This window comes from Eupeodes corollae, chromosome 3, assembly GCF_945859685.1.
Source record: "Eupeodes corollae chromosome 3, idEupCoro1.1, whole genome shotgun sequence".
Lineage (NCBI taxonomy): Eukaryota > Metazoa > Arthropoda > Insecta > Diptera > Syrphidae > Eupeodes > Eupeodes corollae.
The window spans coordinates 117,810,311-117,833,624 of record NC_079149.1 but is presented as its reverse complement, the minus strand read 5'-3'; the positions used below and the strand labels follow the sequence as shown (position 1 = coordinate 117,833,624).

The 23,314-nt window shown below is 31.4% G+C and overlaps 1 protein-coding gene across 2 annotated transcripts in view; it reads right to left on the bottom strand.

Moving 5' to 3' along the window:
- The window catches only part of LOC129951544 (insulin gene enhancer protein isl-1), a 61,329-nt gene extending 49,595 nt beyond the window's left edge, over nucleotides 1-11,734 (bottom strand). For both annotated transcript variants that reach the window (XM_056063753.1, XM_056063752.1), the window contains exon 1: nucleotides 10,960-11,734. In XM_056063753.1, coding sequence (XP_055919728.1) covers nucleotides 10,960-11,092 — 133 coding nt within the window. In that variant the 5' untranslated portion in view covers nucleotides 11,093-11,734. The remainder of the gene's footprint in view (nucleotides 1-10,959) is intronic.
- Nucleotides 11,735-23,314: the final 11,580 nt, after the last annotated feature.

The window sequence follows — 23,314 nt, the reverse complement described above, 5'->3', positions numbered from 1 at the left end:
CTATATGCATTGCACGGTAGAGAGAGAGGTATAAATACCTTGTCGTCGAGCATTTAATGACATATTTAGTTTGACATTCAATGTCGATTTCCGGATGTCGCCACTTGTCTGTCTAATTATCTGATCCGAGTCTCGTTTTATAAACAAAAAAAGGAAAGAAAATAAAAAATCAACACAAACAAAATCCTTTTGTGTGGATAAAAGTGTGCTCGACTGGCGCGGCGGGCGTCCAGACGGTTTCTATAAGTTATGTGTTCATAAACCTATATTGATTGCAGGCTAAGAATTTGGACACGGTTAAAATGCACTTCCTATAATATTGACGGATATCGTTGCATAGGGATATTTTCATGAATGAATATCCCTGCTGTGCATTAGTGCAGGCGGACCATCAGGTAAAACAAGAAAAACTATACCTAACACAAAAGTCAGAAACAAAATCAGAGTGTTGGAAGATCGAGCTAAGATATTGGCAGCATCCGATAAAGCGTCTTACTACCTGTCTTGAAAAAATAAAATAATAATGTTAAGGTGTGTTTTGTTTTGCGGAGGATAATATTTTTCTATTGACATTTGGATAGTGACAGTCGCCACCTCTAGCGCCATCAACAATTTTTTAATGTCAATTTTATAAGAAATAATAGTGTAATTTCTATATTCGTCAAAATTCTCTGATCCATTTTTAAGGTCAGGATAACTTTGCCAAGACTTTTCTTGTCATGGTTAAGTGTTTCGCTGTCAGCATTTAGGTCAAAAAAACACTTTATTTCGTTCAAAAACCGTTTAATTCTAGAAAGGTACGTAGTGCGTTTGACATCTGTCAGTTTCAATTAAACAATAGATGTCAATTTTTGTTATTGAAGTCTCTTTCTATAAAAAAAATAAATGGCTGAATAGAAATTAAAAATTGTTTGAATTCAGATAATTTTTTAACTTTTACTGGCAGAAAGTTTTCACTGATATGTCAAATAAATTTCAAAATAGGCGTGTTCGTTAATTTTACTGGAAAATTACTTTTTTACACTACAATTATACTATGAAGTAAAAACTTTTTTAGTATTTTAGGCACTTATCTATTAAATTTGTATCTTATGGAGGCGATAAGATCTTTTTGAATTGTTAATGTTTAAAAGTTGTTACTTGTATAAGTAACACGGTTCTAACTTTTTTTCATAGCTGTAGAACTTAAAAATGAAACTTTTGATGCTGCAATAAGACGCCAAGAAGTGATTTCAGCTGTAATGCAACTTAAAGATGAGAAAGCAAACGGATCGAATGGCATACCAGCAGAATTTTATAAGTATGGTACAGCAGAGCATACCACTAGCATTCAAGGAGACAATCATTTTCCAGATTCATAAGAAAGGGAGCTTGACCGACGTGTCTTAATATAATGGAGTATCCTTTCTAAATGCTTCATATAAAATATTCACTCTAGTTTTGCAAAAACGTTTCAATAAATTAATAGAAGACAACAAGCTGTTAAAAGTATCGCAGAAACATTCCTGAGTTGTCGAGAGGGTTTAAAACATAATCGGGAGTCAGACAAGGCTGTACGTTAAGTCCGATTCTGTTCTCCTTGTTTATTGAAGATCTGACAGACTTCTTACTAGGTGGCACAGACTTTGCCGGGCAAATAATAAAGGCATTGCTGTTTGCGGACGACATTGTTCTTTTGGCAGCATCACCTGAATCATTGCAGTTAATGATAAACCCGTATCAATATTGTCAGCTTTGGGGTTTCATGGCTAATCTTAATAAGTCCAAAATCTTGATTTTTAAACGAGGAGGAGGCCGCAATGAAGCGAAAGAAAAATGGTTCTATAATGGAGAGGTCATTGAAGTTGTCACGGAATTCAAATTCCTTGGATTCCACTTGGCGAAAAATTTGAGCATGGAAATTCATCTAAGAGATAAACTAGTTAAGGCTAAAGGTGCAATTAGTGCAACTTGGAAAAGATGTTTTTCTAACAAAAGTATAGCACATAGCAGCAAGTTCAAGATATTTGAAGCGATATCTGAGTCTGTCTTGTTTTACGTGGCACAAACCCTAAAAATGCAAGTCGATTACATCTTAAGAGTTATGAAGATGAGCAATAACAGGCTTCCGAAGATAGCAACGCGTCAAGTAATGTGCAATAATCACGATGATTTATACCAGCTCATTTCCGAAGTGGACATAAAACAACGAGAGAAATACTTGAATGACGCCACAGGATCTATATGCAGGCAGCTCTAATGTCAACTAAATCACAACTTGGAAGAGAGGAATTATTTTAGGCACATAATAGCACTGTTGAAATTTAAATAATGGTTAAATTGAGAGGTGAAGTTATGCAGCTGAATTTTATACCTCATAGAGATGACTTACCAATTACATGCTCATTGTACAATTTAAAGGAAAGAGAAGATGTTTTACACTTTGTTTAAAGGTGTCCAGTTTTTAAAGAGATAAGGAAGGAATAATTTTGGTAGCGAAATATTGACGCAAAATCAAGTTATACTCTTGCTTAAAAACATGGAAGTTAAAAAATTATATCAATTCTGCAGGCTTGTTCTTCGCTATAGAAGTAGAATTATGAAAGTTTTTTTTTAATATATTATTTAGCTATGTTATCTTTTGTATGATTTGTCAACTAGGCAGACGGTAGTAAATCCATGCTTTTAGTTTTTTGTTTGAAAACTTTATAAAAAAAAAACTTTTAATGAACGTCATCAAAATAAAAACCAATCTAATCTTATTCTAATTTAATCTAGAACTTAGAGATGGCAACACCAATTGAAATAGCGATCATTTCTTCAGCTGTTAAATGATTTATTTTTTAATTTTTGTATATCATTTTGAAATAAATAGACTGACGCTTGAATAATGCATTAAATTTCGAATTTAGTAGCGATGAAACTTACTTTTAGTTAGTGGAATAATTGCTCCGTATTTCCTTAAAACAATGCTAACCAGAACGTTACTTTAACCTGTGATTCCTGACTTTGGTTTATCAATTGAACAACTCTAATTTGCAGAAGCTGTGGTTTAAACAAGACGGCACGCGGCGGGGCAAAACATGTCACACAGCTCGTGTCACAACTGATTTATTGAAGGAGACATTTAGTAACCTAATTGGCCTCCAAGATCGTGCTATTAAACGCAGTAGGAATATGTGAAGTTTTTATAGTGTATGCCGATAAGCCCGAAACGATTGACAACTTCAAGGACAACATTGGCAGCGTTACTATCGATATAAGACTACAAATTGTGTAATTGTTGAAAATGTAATCGACGATTGGAAAAACAGATCAATCTACGTTTAAACCAGTCTTGGCGGTTATGTGCCAGAAATCCTATTTAAATTATTATTGTTTTTCATTATTTCATTTCAAATTTATATAGCTATTAAAAACACACTTTACAATTAACAAGGTTCTAATTTTACAAAATAGAACAAAATTTATGTGGGTACAGTAAATAAAAAAACTCACAATAGTTTAACCATTTTTGTTACTTTTGAGAGAAGTGAGGAAACAGGTATCACATGATTCATCTAAGTTTATAATTGTTGAATCGTAAACTAAAACTTACATCGTTACAAGACTTCAAAGTCCAAAATTATAAAACATTATGTCATTGTCTCAATGTTCGCCGTCACGTCGTCGGTCGTTTTAAATTCAAGAAATAACTGAAGTGAAACTAAATCATAAAATACCATTTGACTCACTAACTCAACACCCGCCATCATATCTATGCACATTTGTGTGGAAAGCGAAATTCTAATTAAATGACAATAAACTAGATTATTGCACTTGATTGTCCTTGAACTTATATTAACTTCATTAAACTTGACACTTTAACTGTTGTACACTTTAAATATTTAATTAGTGAACTTATATCTTAAAATCTAAAATTTTTGTGGTGTGATGTTGTGTGTGCACAAAAGTCATTGCACCTGTGCAAAAATACATATTTGACATTAAAAAATGATTTGATATGATAGTAAATCGTAAAAGTTATGACATATAATAAATTACTTGCTCATGTTTTATATTGTTGACTTTATATCATTTCAAATAACAAAAAGAAAAAAAAACACAAATTAAATAAATAAAAACCATCTGAGTCGTTTTGGTCTAGAGAGCATTTTGCGACAACGACGACGCGACAAATGACCGACGTCAGAAGTTTTAGCGTTTGAATGTTAACTTGCGGTTTCTTTTGTGGATTCTTATTTTATTCCACTTGAAATATGTTAATATTATGGTTTTTTTTGGCTATTTTATAACTTTGCCATGTTAAATAAAACTTCGAATACTTCAGTGATTTAATATTATTTATACATTGCATCAAGAATAATGATTCATACATTTTCACGTCATATAATAAATCAATTCTTTAGAAGTTTTTTTAATGCATTGTTGTATGAATAAATGTGTAAACGTGTTCTTACTTCGTTATTGGTTAAGTTGAACTCATTTTTCATAGTTTATAGAAATTATTTTAACTAGAAATTAATTTAAGAAGAAAAAGTGAACATATTTCAGAATATTTTAAATTCAATGTTTTATTATTTCATAGAAATAATGTGATAAAAAAATGAATATAATTGAATTATTAAAATTAAAATTAAAAATTTGATTCCTTGATTGAATACAATTGTTTTACATGAATTTAAATTAAAGACACGATTTATTCGTATATGCTTTCAAGAAAAATAATTCATCTAGAATGTAAGGTTATTTTTTACTCATTTAAAATACAAAGACCAACAAGACGAAAATACCGACGGATGTTTGAAAGTTGAACAAATTTTAAAAACCAATGGCTACCTATATAAAAATTCTCTTAAAAAATCAATATGGTTACTTTTTGTGTAAATTATTGTTAATTATTTTTGGTACAACCAAATGCTTTGTATTTCATTCATTAAAAGAGAGGCTGGGATGCGACCCACCCTAATAAATACCCATCCCGTCTGTCGATTTGTCTTGCTAAAAAAATTGGAGGTTTTCGTGTTGGGTTAAAAAAGTTGTCAGTTGAATTATTCTTAAAGAAATTATATATAAAGAAATAGTTCAGTTTGAAAATCTAGGTTTTTTAAATAGATTTTTAGTCGAAAACAAATTTTTACCAATTTTAGTAGAATTTCTTAAATTTTTACAAATTGGATCAATAAAATTAATTTAAGTGATATCAAGAACCGAAATTTGATTTTTACCAAAAAATGCGTAGAATTTATTTTTTTATGAAAAAAAGGACTGTTGGATTTTTATAAAAAAAACTACTGCATATCGAAAACAATATTTTCTGTGAAATATAAAAGTTTGAAGACAATTTTTACCAACTTTTGGTTAATTTTCTTTTAAGTTTTTTTTTTTGTAAAAAAAACTGTCAATTAGATTTTTCTCAAAATTTTACTAAATGTTGACAACAATATTTTTCAAAAGATAAAAGTAGTTTAAAGCAAATATCTCAAAGTTTTGAAGAGATATTTGAGTCGAAAATCATTTTTACCAACTTTTATTTATTTTTTTTGTCAAGGTTTTTATATTTTGTAAAAAAAACTTTAAATCTTTCGATTTATTCGATTAGGCCATTGGAGGCAATAATCTCAAATTTTTGAAAAATGTTTACCAACTTTTGTTAAACTTTCTTTTAAGTTTTTATTTTTTGTAAAAATTTGATTTTTCTCAAAATTGTACCGAATCTTGAAAACAATATTTCTTATAAGATAGAATTAAATTAATGCCATTATATTAAATTTTTGAAAAGATATTTGAGTCGAAATTCAATTTTTACCAACTTTGAGTAATGTATTTTTTGGGTTTTCATTTTTTATACAAAAAAACTGTCAATTTGATTTTTATCCAAAAAATGCGTTGAACTAAATTGTTTTGGAGATAACATCATTTTTTATTCGTAAAATTTTCGATGTGACAAAGTTTTGTTTGAAGTTTTTAGAGTTATAAAAAAACCGTTAATTGCATTTTTTTTAAATATACTGGTTCAGTATCACGTTACAATATGTAATATAAAATTAAATTAAATTCTCTAGGGTCTTTGGTTCGTGAGATATTTATAGTTTACCAAAAATTTTTTTAAACTGCTGTGGTAAAAAAAAACACCCACGCAGTTTTCTTGAGAGCCCTCTCTGCACAATTATCTGCATGACAAATTTATTTGAAGTCGATATCTCTTCTGGTTTTTGGGCTATGGACAACGAAAAGAACGTCACTCACAGACATTTTTCTAAAAATCTTTTATTTCGACTCTAGGGACCTTGAAAAATCGAGAAATGTCAAAATTTTCAATTTGACAAATCGGATCCATTACAATAACTTTCTATCGGAAGTTAATAATGGCACCTCAAAAACTAACAAAGAAATAGGAAATTATATTAAAATTCGATTTGACAAAAAAAAAACAAGTATACGCCAGAGTGTCACTTTTTTTTTGTTTTTGATTGTTTTTGAAGAGAAAGAAACAATTTTCACAATTCTTTTAGACATTTTCATATATCAAGGAAATCGACTAATATTCTAATTAGTCGATTTCGTTGATATATTTTTTGATAGCACTAAATTAAGAATATATTAGTTTTCGGAATGTGCAAAGAGTTACACTGAGGTTTTAAAAAGAATACAAATATCTATTTAAAACCGCACATCGAGAATGTGGAATGCTTTGGCCAACTTTATTTTTCCCTCCCATTTTGATATTCTGAACTTTAAGACCAATGTTCACCAGTGTCTCTTCTTAAAATATTCGACTCAATTACCCAAAGATTGTATGAATCCATTTTGCTACTAGCCCGACGTAAATTTATTAGGAGACAATTTTATATGTACTATGATAATTGTTAATACTTCTATTTTTAAAAAATACGGGAAAAATATTAATCAAAGGTTTGATCGAAATTAATATTGTATTAAGAAATTACATGCGTAGTACAGTTTTCTATGTATTTTTAAAATAAAAAAAAAAAAACAAGTTCATCAGATCGTAGAAGAAGGAACCGCAATGAATTAAAATAAATGCAAGCTTCTTTTGAAAATATAAAATTTTCAAAAGTTTTTCTTCTATGGGTTTTGAAAGTACCAAAAATGCAAAAGTATGTAAAATTGTTCAAAATATTTCACGAAAATAAAGTTAAATTAAAAGACCAAGTTTACAGAAAAAAACTCAATTCAAATTCAAAACAAAGTCTTACCATTCAATAGTTTTACACTTTGACTATCCAGAATTTCAATAACAAAATTATTGAGTATTAATTTTAAATAAAAGTTAGTTGAAACTTAATACAGTAATTGAAACTCTTTCAGTTATGATTTATTGTAAATCACTTTATAGAACAGTAATAACTTTAGCACTGGTAATGCTAAAGATTATTAATAACTATATTATGATGTTTCTAAATAAGTCTAAGTCCAGTTTATATTTTTACACAACCGCACTGTATAATAGCCAACTGTCATCTGTCAAGATAAGTGATAGTGTTCACACGAGGAAGGCTCGCTGCTGGCTACTATAACAAACATTCAATACGCGGCAATTGATGTGCATCATGATGTGATGTTATGTGTGATGATAATTATGATGATGAATACGATGATGTATTGCTATTGCTATTGCTAAGTGTGGTAGGTGCTTTAGCTTTGTCTTATATGTTGTTGCGCATGCGCTAAGAAACTTGTATCTACACTATATGTTTTTTTTTTAAAGTAAACATCTATTAAGACAAATTACTATCATATAAGCTTGTTTTTTGAGCTTTTGTCATAGTTTATATATTTGCAAAAAGGTTGTACTCTTAAAGAGATCGTGATTTTTATTTTATTGCTTCTGGTAACTGGTGAAAGTTGATCGCTTTTCAAATTTATATTTCATCATATTTTTGAAATTTGAATATTTAAAGAGATTCAAAAAATATTTTCAGTAATGATCAATACCAACAAATACAGTCACAAATTAATACTATTAAATCGATCTTTATTATTTTCCTGATAAATCTACGTAATGCGTTACAAATTTTACAAAAATCACATCCTTCAAGAATTTGTTTTTTAACAAGTCAAATGACAAACATTCAATTTAAAAGAATTTTGACAAAATTGATGACATTTGGAAGAAGGTATACTATATTATGTATGTCTTAGTCTCGAACCTAACTTGTAAACATTAAGTTAGGGGGTAAAGTCAAGACAATTTCGTGGTTTAAACGTTATCTTTTTTACAAAAACATTTCTTCAAAGTGATTACTTTAAAAAAGTAAACATTTAAGACAATTTTCAAGAACAAAAACTATCATTCTGAAAGAGTTGTTTTTGTTGTGTACGTTTTTTAAAAAACAAAGCATTTCGAATCCCTCATTTTTTTTCTCTCGAAACAAAATCATTCTCATTTTTTGAATATAAAGTATTGAATATTTTTCTTAAGTAATTTTGAACACAAAGTGAAAATCATTATTTAAAAAATATCAACTAATTTTGATTAAGTTTACGTTTCGATCAATATATGTACATTTGGAGCTAACTATTTTTAAGTATTGAATTTAAAACTTCATATTTTCCAAGGTAGAATTTAAAAAAACTTGCATTTTTGGGAAAAATAATGCAATTTGGATCTAACAAGGAATCAGTTTTAATGGATATAGATCAGTTTAAAAATTAAGTTCTCAGAAGCTTACGAAAACCAGTATTACCAGATGCATTATTTTTTATTTTAATTTCTTTTTTTACTAACACTGGGATTGAAGTTCAGAATAATCACCTTCCTTGAAAATTTTGTTTTTTAATTGATCCGATATTTAGTCACTATCGATTATTTATTCAATTATAAAATCGTCTAATAAAATCTCGATTTTTGTGTGCGATTTCGAAAAACCCTTAAAAATCCTTTTAAAGAGAATTTTTGGAAACCAAGTGTAAATTCTCTCTGAACTTTACTTAAACATCTTGTAAAGTTTAGTTTTTATGTCATTTGTTTTAAAAGGATAATTTCTTCTAAAACTAATCGAATATTTGAACTATTCATATGTTCAGTTCAATTTGTCAAGATCGTAGACATTGAATTTAACAATAAGCGCTACAAATATTTTTACAGGAATACATTTTTGAATTATAATACAATTTTGAAATTTTGATTTTGACATACACTTAGAGTATTAAAATAAAGCATACCTAGGGGAACAATTATTAACACCTGCAGGGTTCTGTTCTTTAGTTTCTTAAAATCAATTTTGCGTTCGCTTTTATTTTTAGTTTTTTAAAGCTTCTTAAATATTTATTTTTATAAACCTTTTATTTTTCGGCGATTTCTAAGATTATAAATAAGTAATAACTTTTGTAGATGTTTGACGTAGGAAAAAATTTATTTTATAGGTTTAAACGTTTAAGTTTTCATCTCGAACAAAAATGCATCTTAAAGTACGCATCCGTATTTACGTCAACATACACTTATTGAACCTGATTATATAAATTGATCCCATTTATCCAGATCACCTGACATTTAACCAAGATTTAAGTTTAAGGCGGGATTATTTTACATACATACATTATGAGACTTTATTCAAATTAAGTTTTAACTGAAAACTTTTTGTCAATAAGACACATTTAAAAAAAAAGTAGAGATGGTTTATTCAGCATTAATTATTATTCAGCATTAATTCTTTGGCGTTAGGCAAAAAGGACTTCAGTCAGAAATTGGTCAAACAAACTCAAAGATCTTAAGACGTTAATGTTGTTTTTTCTGTCTTATTGCCTAAAGACTAAATTAAAACGATATTTAGCAGTTGGTCTAAATTTAAGTTGTTAGTATTATACGAAAAAGAAAAAAAACACTAAATAAATAACCTAAAAATTGCAATTTTTCTCTTAAGACCTTTTTACCTAAGGCCGAAGAATTTGATTCCCTGTTGACTTATAGAACCGTTATTACCAGGTTTCTTTATATATGTATTAACAAATAAAACTGCTTTTTGGAAAGATATATATAAAAGCTCTGGACTGGACATACATAATTTAAACCGTCAGCGAATTGAGTAAGGAGTTGTATAGCACTGAGTTAGTTGTGGTGGATGAGACTTAATAATATCGGAACATAAATCTACATACTTTGGTCAACTTACTTCGGTAATGTGTAAATTTTAAAATTGTTTAATATAAAGGTAATTATTTAGATACAATATAGGTTGGTAGTGAAAAAAAGCTTCACAACGAATCTGAATGTTATAATCATTGCAGTGATTAGATATCCCGAACCTAATACAAACTGACACTGTCCATTTAAAATGCATGCGGTGATGATTGTTTGAGTTTCGTTAGAAGTCAGCTTTAAAATTGCACACAAAATACACAAGACTTGCTATATTCTCTTACTGGAAAAATTAAATGAAAATATTGTAATACCGTCGCAAAAACACATAGCAAAGTTACTTTACCTTGAACTGTATACTGCCAGTTTTAAAACTTGAGAGGAATTTAAACATTATGTAGGTAATAAACATTCTTTTGAACACACTTTTTCTTTGAAAGGTGTCATTTGACGTAATAGAAGCAGGTATTTAAAAATATTGAAATCAAACAGATTCTACTTCTTTTATTAACCTACTGGAAATATAATATTTGAGGAAGGATGAAAAACAAGAAAACAAACGAACCTACCAACTACTATTAAATTACAATTAACTTATTTACAAATAACTTATTTAAGCTAATTGACAACTCCCCAAAACACAACAGCTGTTGCTTTCTAATAAAATACTTTATGTTTCCATATTTGCCTACCTATAGGCCCGGTTCTCAAAACAATGATGTTCCGACGGTGGCTGTCAAATTATAGGCTCGTAGGTAGGTAGTTCGTGTTATTAAACGTCAATTGTTTTAAGGTATGTTCGATTCATTGATTTTTGTGTATCAAATGGAGTTTATCATTTGGTATAGTTTAGGAATAAGTACAATTAAAAAACTCACTTGTTAAAACTTCATGACCATGACAATCCAAATCCAGGTGATGGTTCATCACCAGCGATGGTTGTAATCCACTTTGATGATTATGCAAGGGTAGCTGGTGAGCCAAATGGCCACCAATCTCTGCCATTACCATATATTATGTTTATTTTTGCAGTGTTACCAAAACTAATGAATTTATATTCTTTGGTAGCTCTTTTTTTTGTTTGCGTAAATTTTTAACGTTTTCACGGAACACTTCTTGTAGGTTTTTTTTTTTTTAAGTGTAATCTTAAATACGGCACAGGTTTTTCTTCTTCCTCTTCTCTCACACAAAATGTAATCCTGAATTCCCACGCGAAAAAATAAATCGATCGGTTTAAATTAATTCTCACTTATTTATGATTTAAAAAATATAAATAAATAGGTGTATATGGTTGTATCCTTATTTGCATTGGTATTTATACATGTATGATTTTGTGTATATATGTATTCCTAAGGCACTCTCACAGATACGTCAAAGGGTCGACCGAATTGGAAACAAAAATGGTTTAAAATTATGTCACCTGGAATTTTTCGCCAGTTTAAAACTTTTTTTTTCAGAGGAATTTGACCCCTTGATTATTATTATTAATTATTTATGCACGGCCGACCGAAATGATAATATTTAGATATTTGAAAGAAAAAAAATGTGAACGATCCGAACTGTCACATCAAATTGAATTTTTGTGCAACTATCCAGCAGCAGCTCGAAGAGCAACATACGACAACAGCGTTTCTCGAACGACTAAACCGGTATACAAGCAAAAAGGTGCTACGGCCACACCAACTTTTGACGGCCCGTTGATTTTCTATAGCAGAGGCCACCCCTTTCCAACGGTGTAAATGCCATATGATAGGTGCACCAGTGTGAGTGGTCTGGCTGTCATTTTCGATTTTATGTATTCATGAGCATTCCCTTGTGACAGAAGGAGCAAGACATAGTCGAATGCCACCCATTGATATCGAACCGAACCGGTTCTTCTTCTGATAGTCACAGGTCTTCCTTACCTATATAGTTGTCCCTTTCGTTTCCCTTGACATTGGCGTATCTGTTTCGTAGCCAATCGGGTGAGGGAAGTCCGCATGCGTCAGAAATCCCCTGTGCAAGGTATGTCTGATTGGGCGGAGGAATTTGATGTAGTTAGACAACGATGACGATGTGTACGTCGCGGTCGGTCGAAGAGGACGGAAAGACATGGTATTTCGGTGCGGTGGTGGTGTGATGGCAGAGTTTGAGAGTTACCCCTTCTTTTGTTCGGGATTGTGCATTTTGTGTGATGGGACACGGCATACGGTACACGATAGACGGGAGGACATGGGAACTGGTTGCGGTTCCCTTTTCGAAGATTGGAAAAAATCCTGTTTCTTTTTGAAGTGCGAATTGAGAACAAGTACACTTTGAAAGATTCGAAAATCTCTCCCAAACAAAATGGTTGACGTTGGCACTGTTTGCTTGAATGCTCTTTTTTTGGCCATAAACGGGAACGTATACCCGAACGGATGGATACCAAACTGACGACGACGGCAACGACGACTATGACGACCGTCCATATACCTACCTACTTTTGTTTGGGGCGGGAGTGCGAGAAGTTCGTTGGCGCTGAGCTGAGCTGCCTCTGCTCTGCCTATATAAAAGTCAGAAGAGAGAGAATGTGTAAGGTGTATAGTTTTTGAAGGGTGATCAAAGGTTTTACGGCGATTTCGAGCTTCGAGGTGATGCGAATATTCGAGTATGGTTGTAGGTTTAAATGTTGATAAATTGAGTAGGTGGGTATCTGTAGGTATACTTTTGGCGGAGTGGGGGGTGTAGGGCAGGGTATACACTCGATCGCTCAAGAGGTTGTGATGCAATGAAAATATTTATTGTCTTGCAATGGAAATCGACTGTCTTTTTTTTTATTTTGGCGATAGGGAAGTGGTTGAATGTTTATGGAAACGTATATGTACCCTACCTACTACCCTTGCCAACTACATATACATATATGTATTTATATGAAAATCGTGTTGTTCTTGACTTACGTACAGATATATGGTAGGGATGTAAATTGAACGCATATATATATATCTATTGAGTGGCTTGTGTATAGGGAGTAAGGGATCCATATATTGATGTCTATACTAAATAGATGGATACCTTCGTTTTACTTTTACCCAGCCAAAGTCCAGACATTTTAAATTTAAAAACATATTAAACTTTAAGCAAGAACAGTGTACCTACAATTTGCTTTAAACAATTTGGTGCATTTCGAGGTAGTTAAGTTCGGAAGACTATATAAATGCTAAACTATAGGACCCAAATTTTGTGAAATATTTTTTGTCAAATATATGCCTAGGTATTTGCTTTTAAAGCTCTGTTTCGAACCTCATAACGCAAAGCATATAAGAGAGATGTCAAAGCTATGCACATACAGATATGGACATTAAAATAGGCACAGAGACAGTTGCTAAAAATCAAACCGAATTAAAACAACAACATACCTACATTAGAAGTAGTTTTAACCGTTATCAAAAAAAAAAGACTCTGTTGTGCAAAATAACATGGTTTTTTTTTTGCTTGTTGATTGTTTGGAGATGAACCGTTCCTTAGGTAAGACTGTGTTTTTGGTGGACATTACAATAGAAACACCTTAGAATAGAACAGAAACCTTAATACCTATTTAATTAGAATCGAAAATATTAGTTCTTAATATTTTTTCTTTACTTTTTTTAAACAATAAGTTCACTTTAGGAAGTAAATTTAAATTATATTATTAATATTACAATTAATTCTTATTAAATAGGGTCGCGGGAAGCATTGTTCCATAGAAGAGAAAGCTGTAATTTTAGTTCTACGAAGTGAGGGAAAATCTTTCAGGGAAATAGCTAGAATAATAAGTAGATCTCTCAAGTTGATTTCAAAAGCAATTTGACCACTGAGAGCTAAAAAAACAGCTGGGAAAATCAAGCAAAACAACCAAAAGAGAACACTGAACGATCATTTGCACCTCAAGAAAAAAGATCCTACAAGTCTTCAAAGGAAATAAAAAACGAACTACAGCTTCCAATAACTTCCAGAACTGTTCGTAGAAGACTTGTTGAAGCAAACTTCCTCAAAAGGATCGTAAGAATGGTGCCCTTTCTAAGGAAAACAAAATATAAGGTTTAAATTCTCCCATCACGATCATTTTGATTAGAGTAGGCCAGAAGGAGGAAAAAAGTGGAGAAATGTTTTGTGGATGGACGAAACAAGGATAAATTTGTTTGGAAGTGACGGCAGACAAACCGTTAGAATGCTTAAATTGAAAGAACTAGATCCCAAATACAACCAGAAAACGGTCAAGAATGGTGGAGGCAGTATCATACTTTGGGGTTAATTTTCTTGGTTATAGCGTTGAACCAATACATTGGATTAAGAGAGTAAAATGGATCAAAATATGAAGATGAATATCATAAAGCATGCCTCTAAAAGTTGTTCTACAGCAGGACAACGAACCTAAGCCACACATCCAAATCTGCTCAAAAGTATTTTAAGGGCCAAAAAATCAGCGTATTGGAGTGTCCATCCCAACTGCCAGACTTATTTAATCCCATAGAACATTTTAGGCGAGTTTTAAAATGAGCGATTGGAAATATTTAACAACAAATTAAACCAAACTGTGGAGGATGGTTCAACATGCGTGGTATAATAGTTCAATTGACAGATGCCTCCGATTATTTGACTCAATGTCCAACGGATGTCACACAGTAATTAAAGCTACGGGCCATGCTACCAGATATTAAAATAATTTTTAAATCCAGAATAGCTTTGCATTAAATTTATTTTTTTTAAGTATGTGTATATCTATTTTAATGTCCCCGAAATTTGTTAATTTTTTACTTTTATGAATTTAAAATATTTTATTGGGTGATTAATTTATATTTATAAATGAAATTGATGCAACTATTTTAAACATTTTGTTCTTAATTTTTGTTTCTGACTACAGTTCGTTGGTTTTTGTTAATCGAATTTCATTCAGACTTAATAATAATTCAGGCTAAATAATAAAATTGCATTTTCTGAATGCAATGGGTGATATTTTGGATATTTTCTTTTTGGCAACACTATGGTTTTGACAGCTCACTTAGGTACGTTTAGTGTTTTTCTGTGTCTCATTTTTGAACATCTTCAATTGTATAACAAACGAACAATGTTTTGAATTTTATTATCAAAATGCGTGCTCTGTTAAGGAGGTTCAAAGCGTAATGTTTCCATTTTTGGCCAGTTTAGTTGACCTATAATATAAGGGCTATTGTGACTTAATTTCATACTAATTTTACTTTGCTCGATAATAAACCAACCAACCAACAACACGCTTACGTGTAAAACTAATGGCTGAAACACAAACACGCTTCGGCTTCGTCTGCGTTACGTTAGACTAATGACAGAAGTGAAATTTATAAAATGCCACTTCTGTCATTTGCAGTTGATATTTTTTCTCAAAATAAAAAAATATGAGTTTTGAAACCTAAACAATTAAATTTCGCGGAAGTAGTTTACACAGCTTATAATAACCAATAGGAATCGCTCTAAAAGCAAATGTAATTTATTTTTTGACTTTTTTACAGCTGTTGAGCTGCCAGACAAAGCAAATGTTCAACGAATTTAAACTAGAGCTTCCGTTTGGAGACATATTACGTTCTTTTCCTTACGATTATCAAATGAAACGTGAGGTCGAACCTTCATTGTGATAGCAAGCATTGGATTCCTATGGCTGAACTGTAAACGTCAGGCTAAGTCGAAGCTGAAGCGTGTTTGTGTTTCAGCCATGAGGCAATCATCGCAGCTGTGTTAGTGATGAGATGACTGTGAAAGTGTGAATTATCGATTAAGTGTTGTTTTCACCAATTGGGTCTCTGCAACTCCACTACGTGAAAATATTGGAAGAAGAATTTAGATCTTAAGCCTTTCAAAATACATCTGGTGCTAGACCACAAGGTCTACCACAAAGCCCAATTTTCGGTGGATGGGCTCTTAAAAAGTTTTCGAAATTTCTTATCGAAAAATAGTTTTTATCTCATTTCTTGGCCTAGTTTCATTAAACACTTTTCATTTCGCAACTTTCTACTTCTGTTTTGCAAATTATTTCACCAAACGCAGATTTGCAAAGACGAAATTATTGAAATGAAAAGTTGTCCTCCTTATAAAATACGTTTCATTAAATTCAAATTTGCAAAGTGTGATGTCTTTTCTGAGAAGTGATAGTTTTGTTATTTTGCAATGTATTTGTTCTTTTTGTTTCACCAAACAATGGACTTTGCAAATTATATTTAGATTTTTGAAAACCTTTTCAATTATATGCTAAACGAAATTTTCATTTTGAAATAAAAGCTTGTTATAAAAAGTTGGCGAAAAGTAATAAAAAAATACATGAACCGTTTTTTCAAATGAGGAAGTAAATATAAATTAACAAGGAATTAAAAATAATGACGAATTTACCAAGGAACATACATTTAAGGTTAAAGCGTTGATTCATCTCAATTTCAAAAATGTCTGATTTTGTAGAGGTTCTTTTTAGCCATATAGACATCGTAGCCATCCTTTACTACATTGACACGGAATGGAGCCCAATGTCACGTAGTCGTATCAATTTCTATTCACGAAAAAAGAAAAGAAACCTTCTACAATGTAGTTCATCGAAATATCTGTTCATTTTGCAAATTTTTGTAAACCACGTGCACTTTTACTTTGCACGATATTATTTTTTGCATAGTTGCAAAGTGAAAAGTGTTTTGGTGAAAAAGGCCCTGGTTAAATGGATACGTGAAAAAGGCAACAGATCTATTTCAATCCATAGTTTTATTTTGTTAAAATGAGTTACAATAACGAATGTAATTAGTAAAATGTCTGTTGTGAATGTTTGTTTTTCAATAAAAGATTTCATTTTAAAAAGCCCGCTATTGCGAAATTTTACAAGTAAGAACAACGCGCGCCGTTCTTAGACTGGAACAATATTATGCTTCAACAACGCTTTAAAATCAAGATCTTGTGATTTAACACCTTTAAGACTTTTTTTTGGAATCATGGTGTACTTAATTTTTAACTCTTTTTGACATACTTTCTTTTGTATATTTAATAGTCATTTTAATTAATGCCAATGAGTGACATGAATCCTCCAGCACTTGAAAGCGTAAACTATTCCATGCGACGAATCTTCTTTCGGACTCGTTAAGTTGCTAGAGTACTAAAAGATGTTTATATTAACAAATCCGCTGGCCCGAATAGTATCCCCGCTAATGTTCTGAAGATGTGTTCTTCAACGCTGGCAAAACCAATGCGTAAGCTTTTCCATCTGTCCTATTCTACTGGTCTCTTTCCGAGTGGATGAAAAACTGCATTCATCCAGCCTATCCCTGAAAAAGGCTAATCCTCCTCTCCCTCCAACTATCGTCCAATAGCTCTAACGTCCCTTCTTTTTAAGGTCATAGAAACGCTGATCAATTTTCAACTTAAGAAATATCTTGAAGAACGGAAGCTTCTTATCTAATGACCACCGGCAGTATGGCTTTCGTTGAATAGGTCAACTGGTGATCTCATAGTTTATCTCACCGAACGGTAAGATTATTGCACTTGATATTCCAAAGGCATTTGATAGAGTTTGGCATCAAACTCTCTTTATCGAAAATGCGTGCTTTTGGTATTGATGAATCTCTTCTTTGTTGGGTTAGAAATTACCTTTCGGACCGTTCAATTCAATTAGTGTTGGACGGGTTCAAATATGATGTCTACAATATAAACGCTGGTGTGCCCAGGGCTCCGTTTTGTCGCCAACTCTCTATCTTATAAATGATGAAATGATCTTTTGTCTGAAACTTCTAACCCAATACATTGTTTCGCTGATGACAGTACACCCTGCTTTTCACATTCGTTTTTAGATTCTCATCCTTGTTCTTCGGCAGCGTATGATAAACTCATAAAATTCTGATCTTGACAGCACTGTTCAATGGGGATTCAAAAACCATGCAGAATTTAATACTTCGAAAACTTAATTCTTTCTACTGTCACAAAAGCTTTCAATAACGTACTTGAGTCTTCTGTATAGAATTGAAAAAAGAGCTCTAAAATAATTGGAGATCGTTCTCTTACCGAGACATTTGCTTCTCTGGAACACCTCCGGCCGTGCCGAAAGGTCTCTAGCCTGTCCTTGTTTTATAGTTACTTTTATAAACAATGATAGACAGTTGCGTTCCTCCCCTTAAACAATTCAACCGTAATACCCGTACTGCTAGGAATGCACATCAGTTTACCCTAGAGCCCAATTTCGGACGTACTGTTAAGTACAGATATTCTCTCTTTAGCCACACTACACGAATGTGGAATGTTTTACCTGACTCAATATTTCCCACTCATTACAATGTGCAGACATTCAAAGCCAATGTGCATCGATTTCTTCTTTCCCAATTGCTCGCACTGTGTTTAATCACTATAAGGGTATTCATAACCCCTTTAGTGCGAGAATAATATAACAAAATTAATTTAATTTTCAAGGAAAGAAAGAATTTTTAAGAACCAAAAACTGATATTCAGTATAGTTCAAAAATTTTAAAAACTATCCACTATCCTTCGCTGATCACTTTGATATCTTTACTCGACGTAAATAACAGTAAAGCAATTCAGGTGATCGCTCCTACACAAAGTCAATTTGTTATAAAAGAAGAAAAATCGTAAAAAAATTTAAGTCTTTTAGTTTTTTTTTATAAGTAAAAGATTGAGCATCAAACGAAAAAAGTACTAAAAAACTAATTTCTAAAAAATTCTGAAAATGCAATTAACCTTAAAACTTCTGGTAACTATGGGAATGACGTTTTCTTTAAATATAGAATAACTTTTTGTTATTATCTTGTTATTAAATAATTTAGTACCTTTGTTTGTATATATAAAGTATAACCGATTTTCATTCCATATATTTAGAATTGTATAGATATTAATTTCAAGAAAACACGATAATCCTTTCTGTATGAAACTTTGGTATTGTTGGACAAATTTTGTTTTTAGTAGAATTATAGACACCATCAATATTTGTAAATAGTTGGCTATATACGTTATAGCAATTATATATTTAACAACCAAAACTATACATCCCACAAAAGGAAATTGCAACTTGCAAGCCTGTTGTTAGTTGTTACCATCATCATTATCATCGTACATAAAATTATAGAACTACAATGCATCCATTAGGCTGATAATGTTTCTTTTATTATACCAAAAATGTTTCAGCAACTAGAGCTAGATCCTGAGCCAGAGCACTGAGCAGCAGCTATTATCTATTCAGCCATAATGGGTAACCATATCGGAGAACAAAAATTTCGTGACTTAAAATAAACTGTTTTGCAGGCAGAGTAAGAGTGGAGGCGGATAATAATATGCCTACACATAGCTTATATACAAATGTCTATCCAAGTATCTATATATAGGACTCACACCTTATTGTTATTGTTCTGTAAGGTATAAAGGCTGTGTTCTCAATACAAATTGAACTGAAAGAAAAACCAACTTTCATTATCCTGTGTTGCAGCCATTATTTTGGTTGTTAGTTCTGAACCATCAAAACAGCCTTTTGGCTACAATAATGTCCTCATCCAAAGAAATTGTGTACAACGGTATATAGGTACCTATAGGCATACATATGTTTAGATACTCCTCTGTCTCTGGGACTATTTTAACTTTTATTTTGGCTGGGATTGAAAGACATGCCGCATGTCGGCTGGTTGCCGCTTTAAAGATGGAAAGGAACAGATAGTTGTTGTAGGTTGATGAAGGTATTCCTTTACCTTCCTACCTTATTCCTATGCAAACTTCCTCATCCTCATGGTCGACCGACCAACCAACCGACCAACAATATACATAGCTCTGTTGTTCTTTGCTACCATAGTACACTTTCATGGACCCCAGGTAAACACGTGTCCCCAATGAGTTGAAAAGGGAACACGAGAGTCCGTGTCCTGCCACATTTTAATTTTCCTAATGGATATCGATCCTTTTTTGTTGTTGTTTTTTTTCTGTTTTTATTCGTCCTAGAGTATAGAGAGTATACCTTTCATTTATAGCAAATATATGCATGTATATATGTATGTATGAACGTTTGTAAATTGACATAGATACACGCATACAATGATGCAATAAATGACACAGAGTATGCAGTAATCCAGAATAGGACTTTCTTTTGCTCCTGCGGGTGGATACACATATATTTATTCGAACATACACGAATACGATTTAATATGATGGGGATAAAGTCCTGGGATACGAATACGAGCTTTTGTCGGTATAGGTATATGTAGATATATTATGGTATATTGTTATAATCATAGTCGTTTCACCGACTTAATGTCCTTTGAATGGAAGAGAGGTATAATCCTTTTTCTTTTTGAAACAATTGTAATTCTTTTTCTAGGGCTGTGAAGTTTAACCCTTTTGCTTTTGGTTTTCGGTTATTGCCGCGCGCAGTGCGCAACATACATATTATATAGGGAAAGACATTTTATAATACCTACAACTGTGGTGCCGTCTGCAGATTATAATTTGGGGTAAGGCTCCAAGTCATATACAACAAAGAACACCGCAAGCTTTACGTATATTTTGATACAGAACCATAAATTAGGTGAATCTATTTCTTTGAGACTGTTACAATACTGACAGCAAAATTTAAGCTTAATCATTTTGTTTTTTTTTTTTTTCTTTTGTCATTAACTTAGAGTTTTCGATGCAACCTGATGATTATAGCTACTGAAAGGAATCTTAGCATCAATTTAATCTTAAGGATGAATTTTTAGTTAAACGAAAGTTAATTAGTTGACAATCTGTTGATTTCCAAGGTTCTTAAATTAAATTTTGTATTAAGTTTCCTGTAAATGTTTTCTTCCTGTCAAAATTGTTTTATTTTCCATACTATCGGGTAAAAACTTCTAGTTTCAAATTAAGTCTTCAGACCATTTTAAATCTGAAGATTATAGAATTCATATCAAGGCCCCTAGAGTCGAAATAAAAGATTTTTAGAAAGAAGTCTGTGCGTTCGTGTGTACGTACGTTCGCGACGTTTTTTCGTCGTCCATAGCTCAAGAACCAGAAGAGATATCGACTACAAGTACATTTTGTTATACAGATATTAGTGCAGAAAGATGCAGAAAAGGCTCTCAAGAAAATTGCGTGGGTGTCTTATTTTTACCATAGCAGTTTAAAAAAGGTGAATATTTTGGTTAACCCTAAATATCTCACGAACCAATAACGATAGGGACCTGAATTCAATTTTATATTTAATGATAAAATAGTTTTGTTCAACAAAAATTAACGTTTTCAACATCTGGTAAAATTTTGAGAAAAATCGAATCAACAGTTTTTTTTTACAAAAAATAAAAACCTAAACAAAAAACTGAATACAAGTTGGTAAAAATTGATGTTACACTCAAATATCTTGTCAAAACTTTGAGATATCTTTTTAAAATTTTGAGATATTGCCTTTAAACTACTTTTATCTTTTGAACAATATTGTTGCCAACATTCAGTAAAATTTTGAAAAACCAAATTGACAGTTCTTTTACAAAAAACTAAAAACCTAAAAGAAATTTAACAAAAGTTGGTAAAAATTGATTTTTGACTCAAATATCTTTTCAAGACATTGGGATATTGGCTTTTAACTACTTTTATCTCTTAAAAAATATTATTGTTAACATTTAGTAAAATTTTGAGAAAAATCGAGTTGACAGTTTTTTTTTTATAAAAAATTAAAAACCTAAAAAAAAAACATTAATAAAAGTTGGTAAAAATTAATTTTCGACTTAAATATCTTTTCAAAACTTTTAGGTATTGGCTTTTAACGACTTTTATCTTGAAAAAAATATTATTGTCAACATTAAGAAAAACTTTGAGAAAAATCTGATCAATAGTTTTTTTTTAAATTAAAAACCTAAATAAAAAACAATACTAAAACTAAATAAGCTTTTCAAAACTAAAAAATATTGTCTTCAAACTTTTTTTATTTCACAGAAAACATTGTTTTCGATATTCAGTAGTTTTTTTTTATAAAAATCCAACAACCCGTTTTTTTATACAAAAAAAAATCTTCAAAAAATAGTAGTAGGCAAATTTGGTAAAAATTGATGTTCGGTTCTTGATATCTCTTAAATTAATTTCATTCATCATTTGTAAAAATTAAGGAAATGCTACTAAAATTCGTAAACAATTGTTTTCGACTAAAAATCTATTTAACAAAACTAGATTTTCAAACTAAACTATTTCTTGATGTGAAAAATATTATTGGTAATTTAAAAATTTTTAAGAATAGTTCAACTGACAACTTTTTTAACGCAACACGAAAACCTACAAACTTTTAAGCAAGACAAATCGACAGACGGTTTGATAATATAACTTGAATAATCAAATTTTTGTTTTTAATAAAAATTCTCTCTTTAGTTTTCAACACTATATTCTGTCTATAAAATATGACAAGTTGAATGTTAGTGCTAACTTTTTTGTTTTAACGAGTATCCTGTAAATGTAGGTTCATGGTTCGGAGGCGGGTGACCTATTACATTTTACGGTGCTTTTGATTTTTGAATACGTTACCCTTATTTCTATTATTGAAACATTGATATAAAGAATTAAACAATATTAGAACACGCATAGATATTCAAAGTGAGGTCTAATGTGCATAATGTTTTTTTGTAAAATTGTTCAATTAGGCGAGTATTCTACCGTCTTTAACTAAAAGGGTGTTTCTCCAGATTTTTAGCTTTTGAATAGAAGTATAACTCTTTTTGTTCCTTTAAAATAAAACCGATATTATTTGTTGGTATAACTGAACTTTCACTTCAATTTGGGCCTACATCCGTACAAGATCCAACAATCCGCCGTTTGTTCGCTGGCTGGGCTTCGAACAAGACCCTAATTTTGGCCGAAAAAAATCTTTAGTGACGAGGCGCATTTTTGAATGAATTGCTGTGTTAACAAGCAATATTGTAGTATATGGGACGACACCAAACCATGCGAGGTTCATGAGGTGATAATACATCCTCAAAAAGTTACCGTTTGGTGTTGATTTAGGGCCGGCGGCGTAATTGGTCCGTACTTTTTTAAAAACGAAACACGTTAATGAGGCGCTGACCGTGAACAGCGAGCGCTACATAACAACGATAAATAATCTCTTATGGCCCAAATTGAACCAAATGGACCTAGACGACATGTGGTTCCAGCAAAACCCCTTATAAATAAATAGACGTTAGAAATAAAAAGTATTTTGCCATGTTCCTATTGGAATGTTTTATGCGGAATTCATATGAATTTAATAAAATACGTCGAAATTATTTGTATTAATGAAAAAACTTC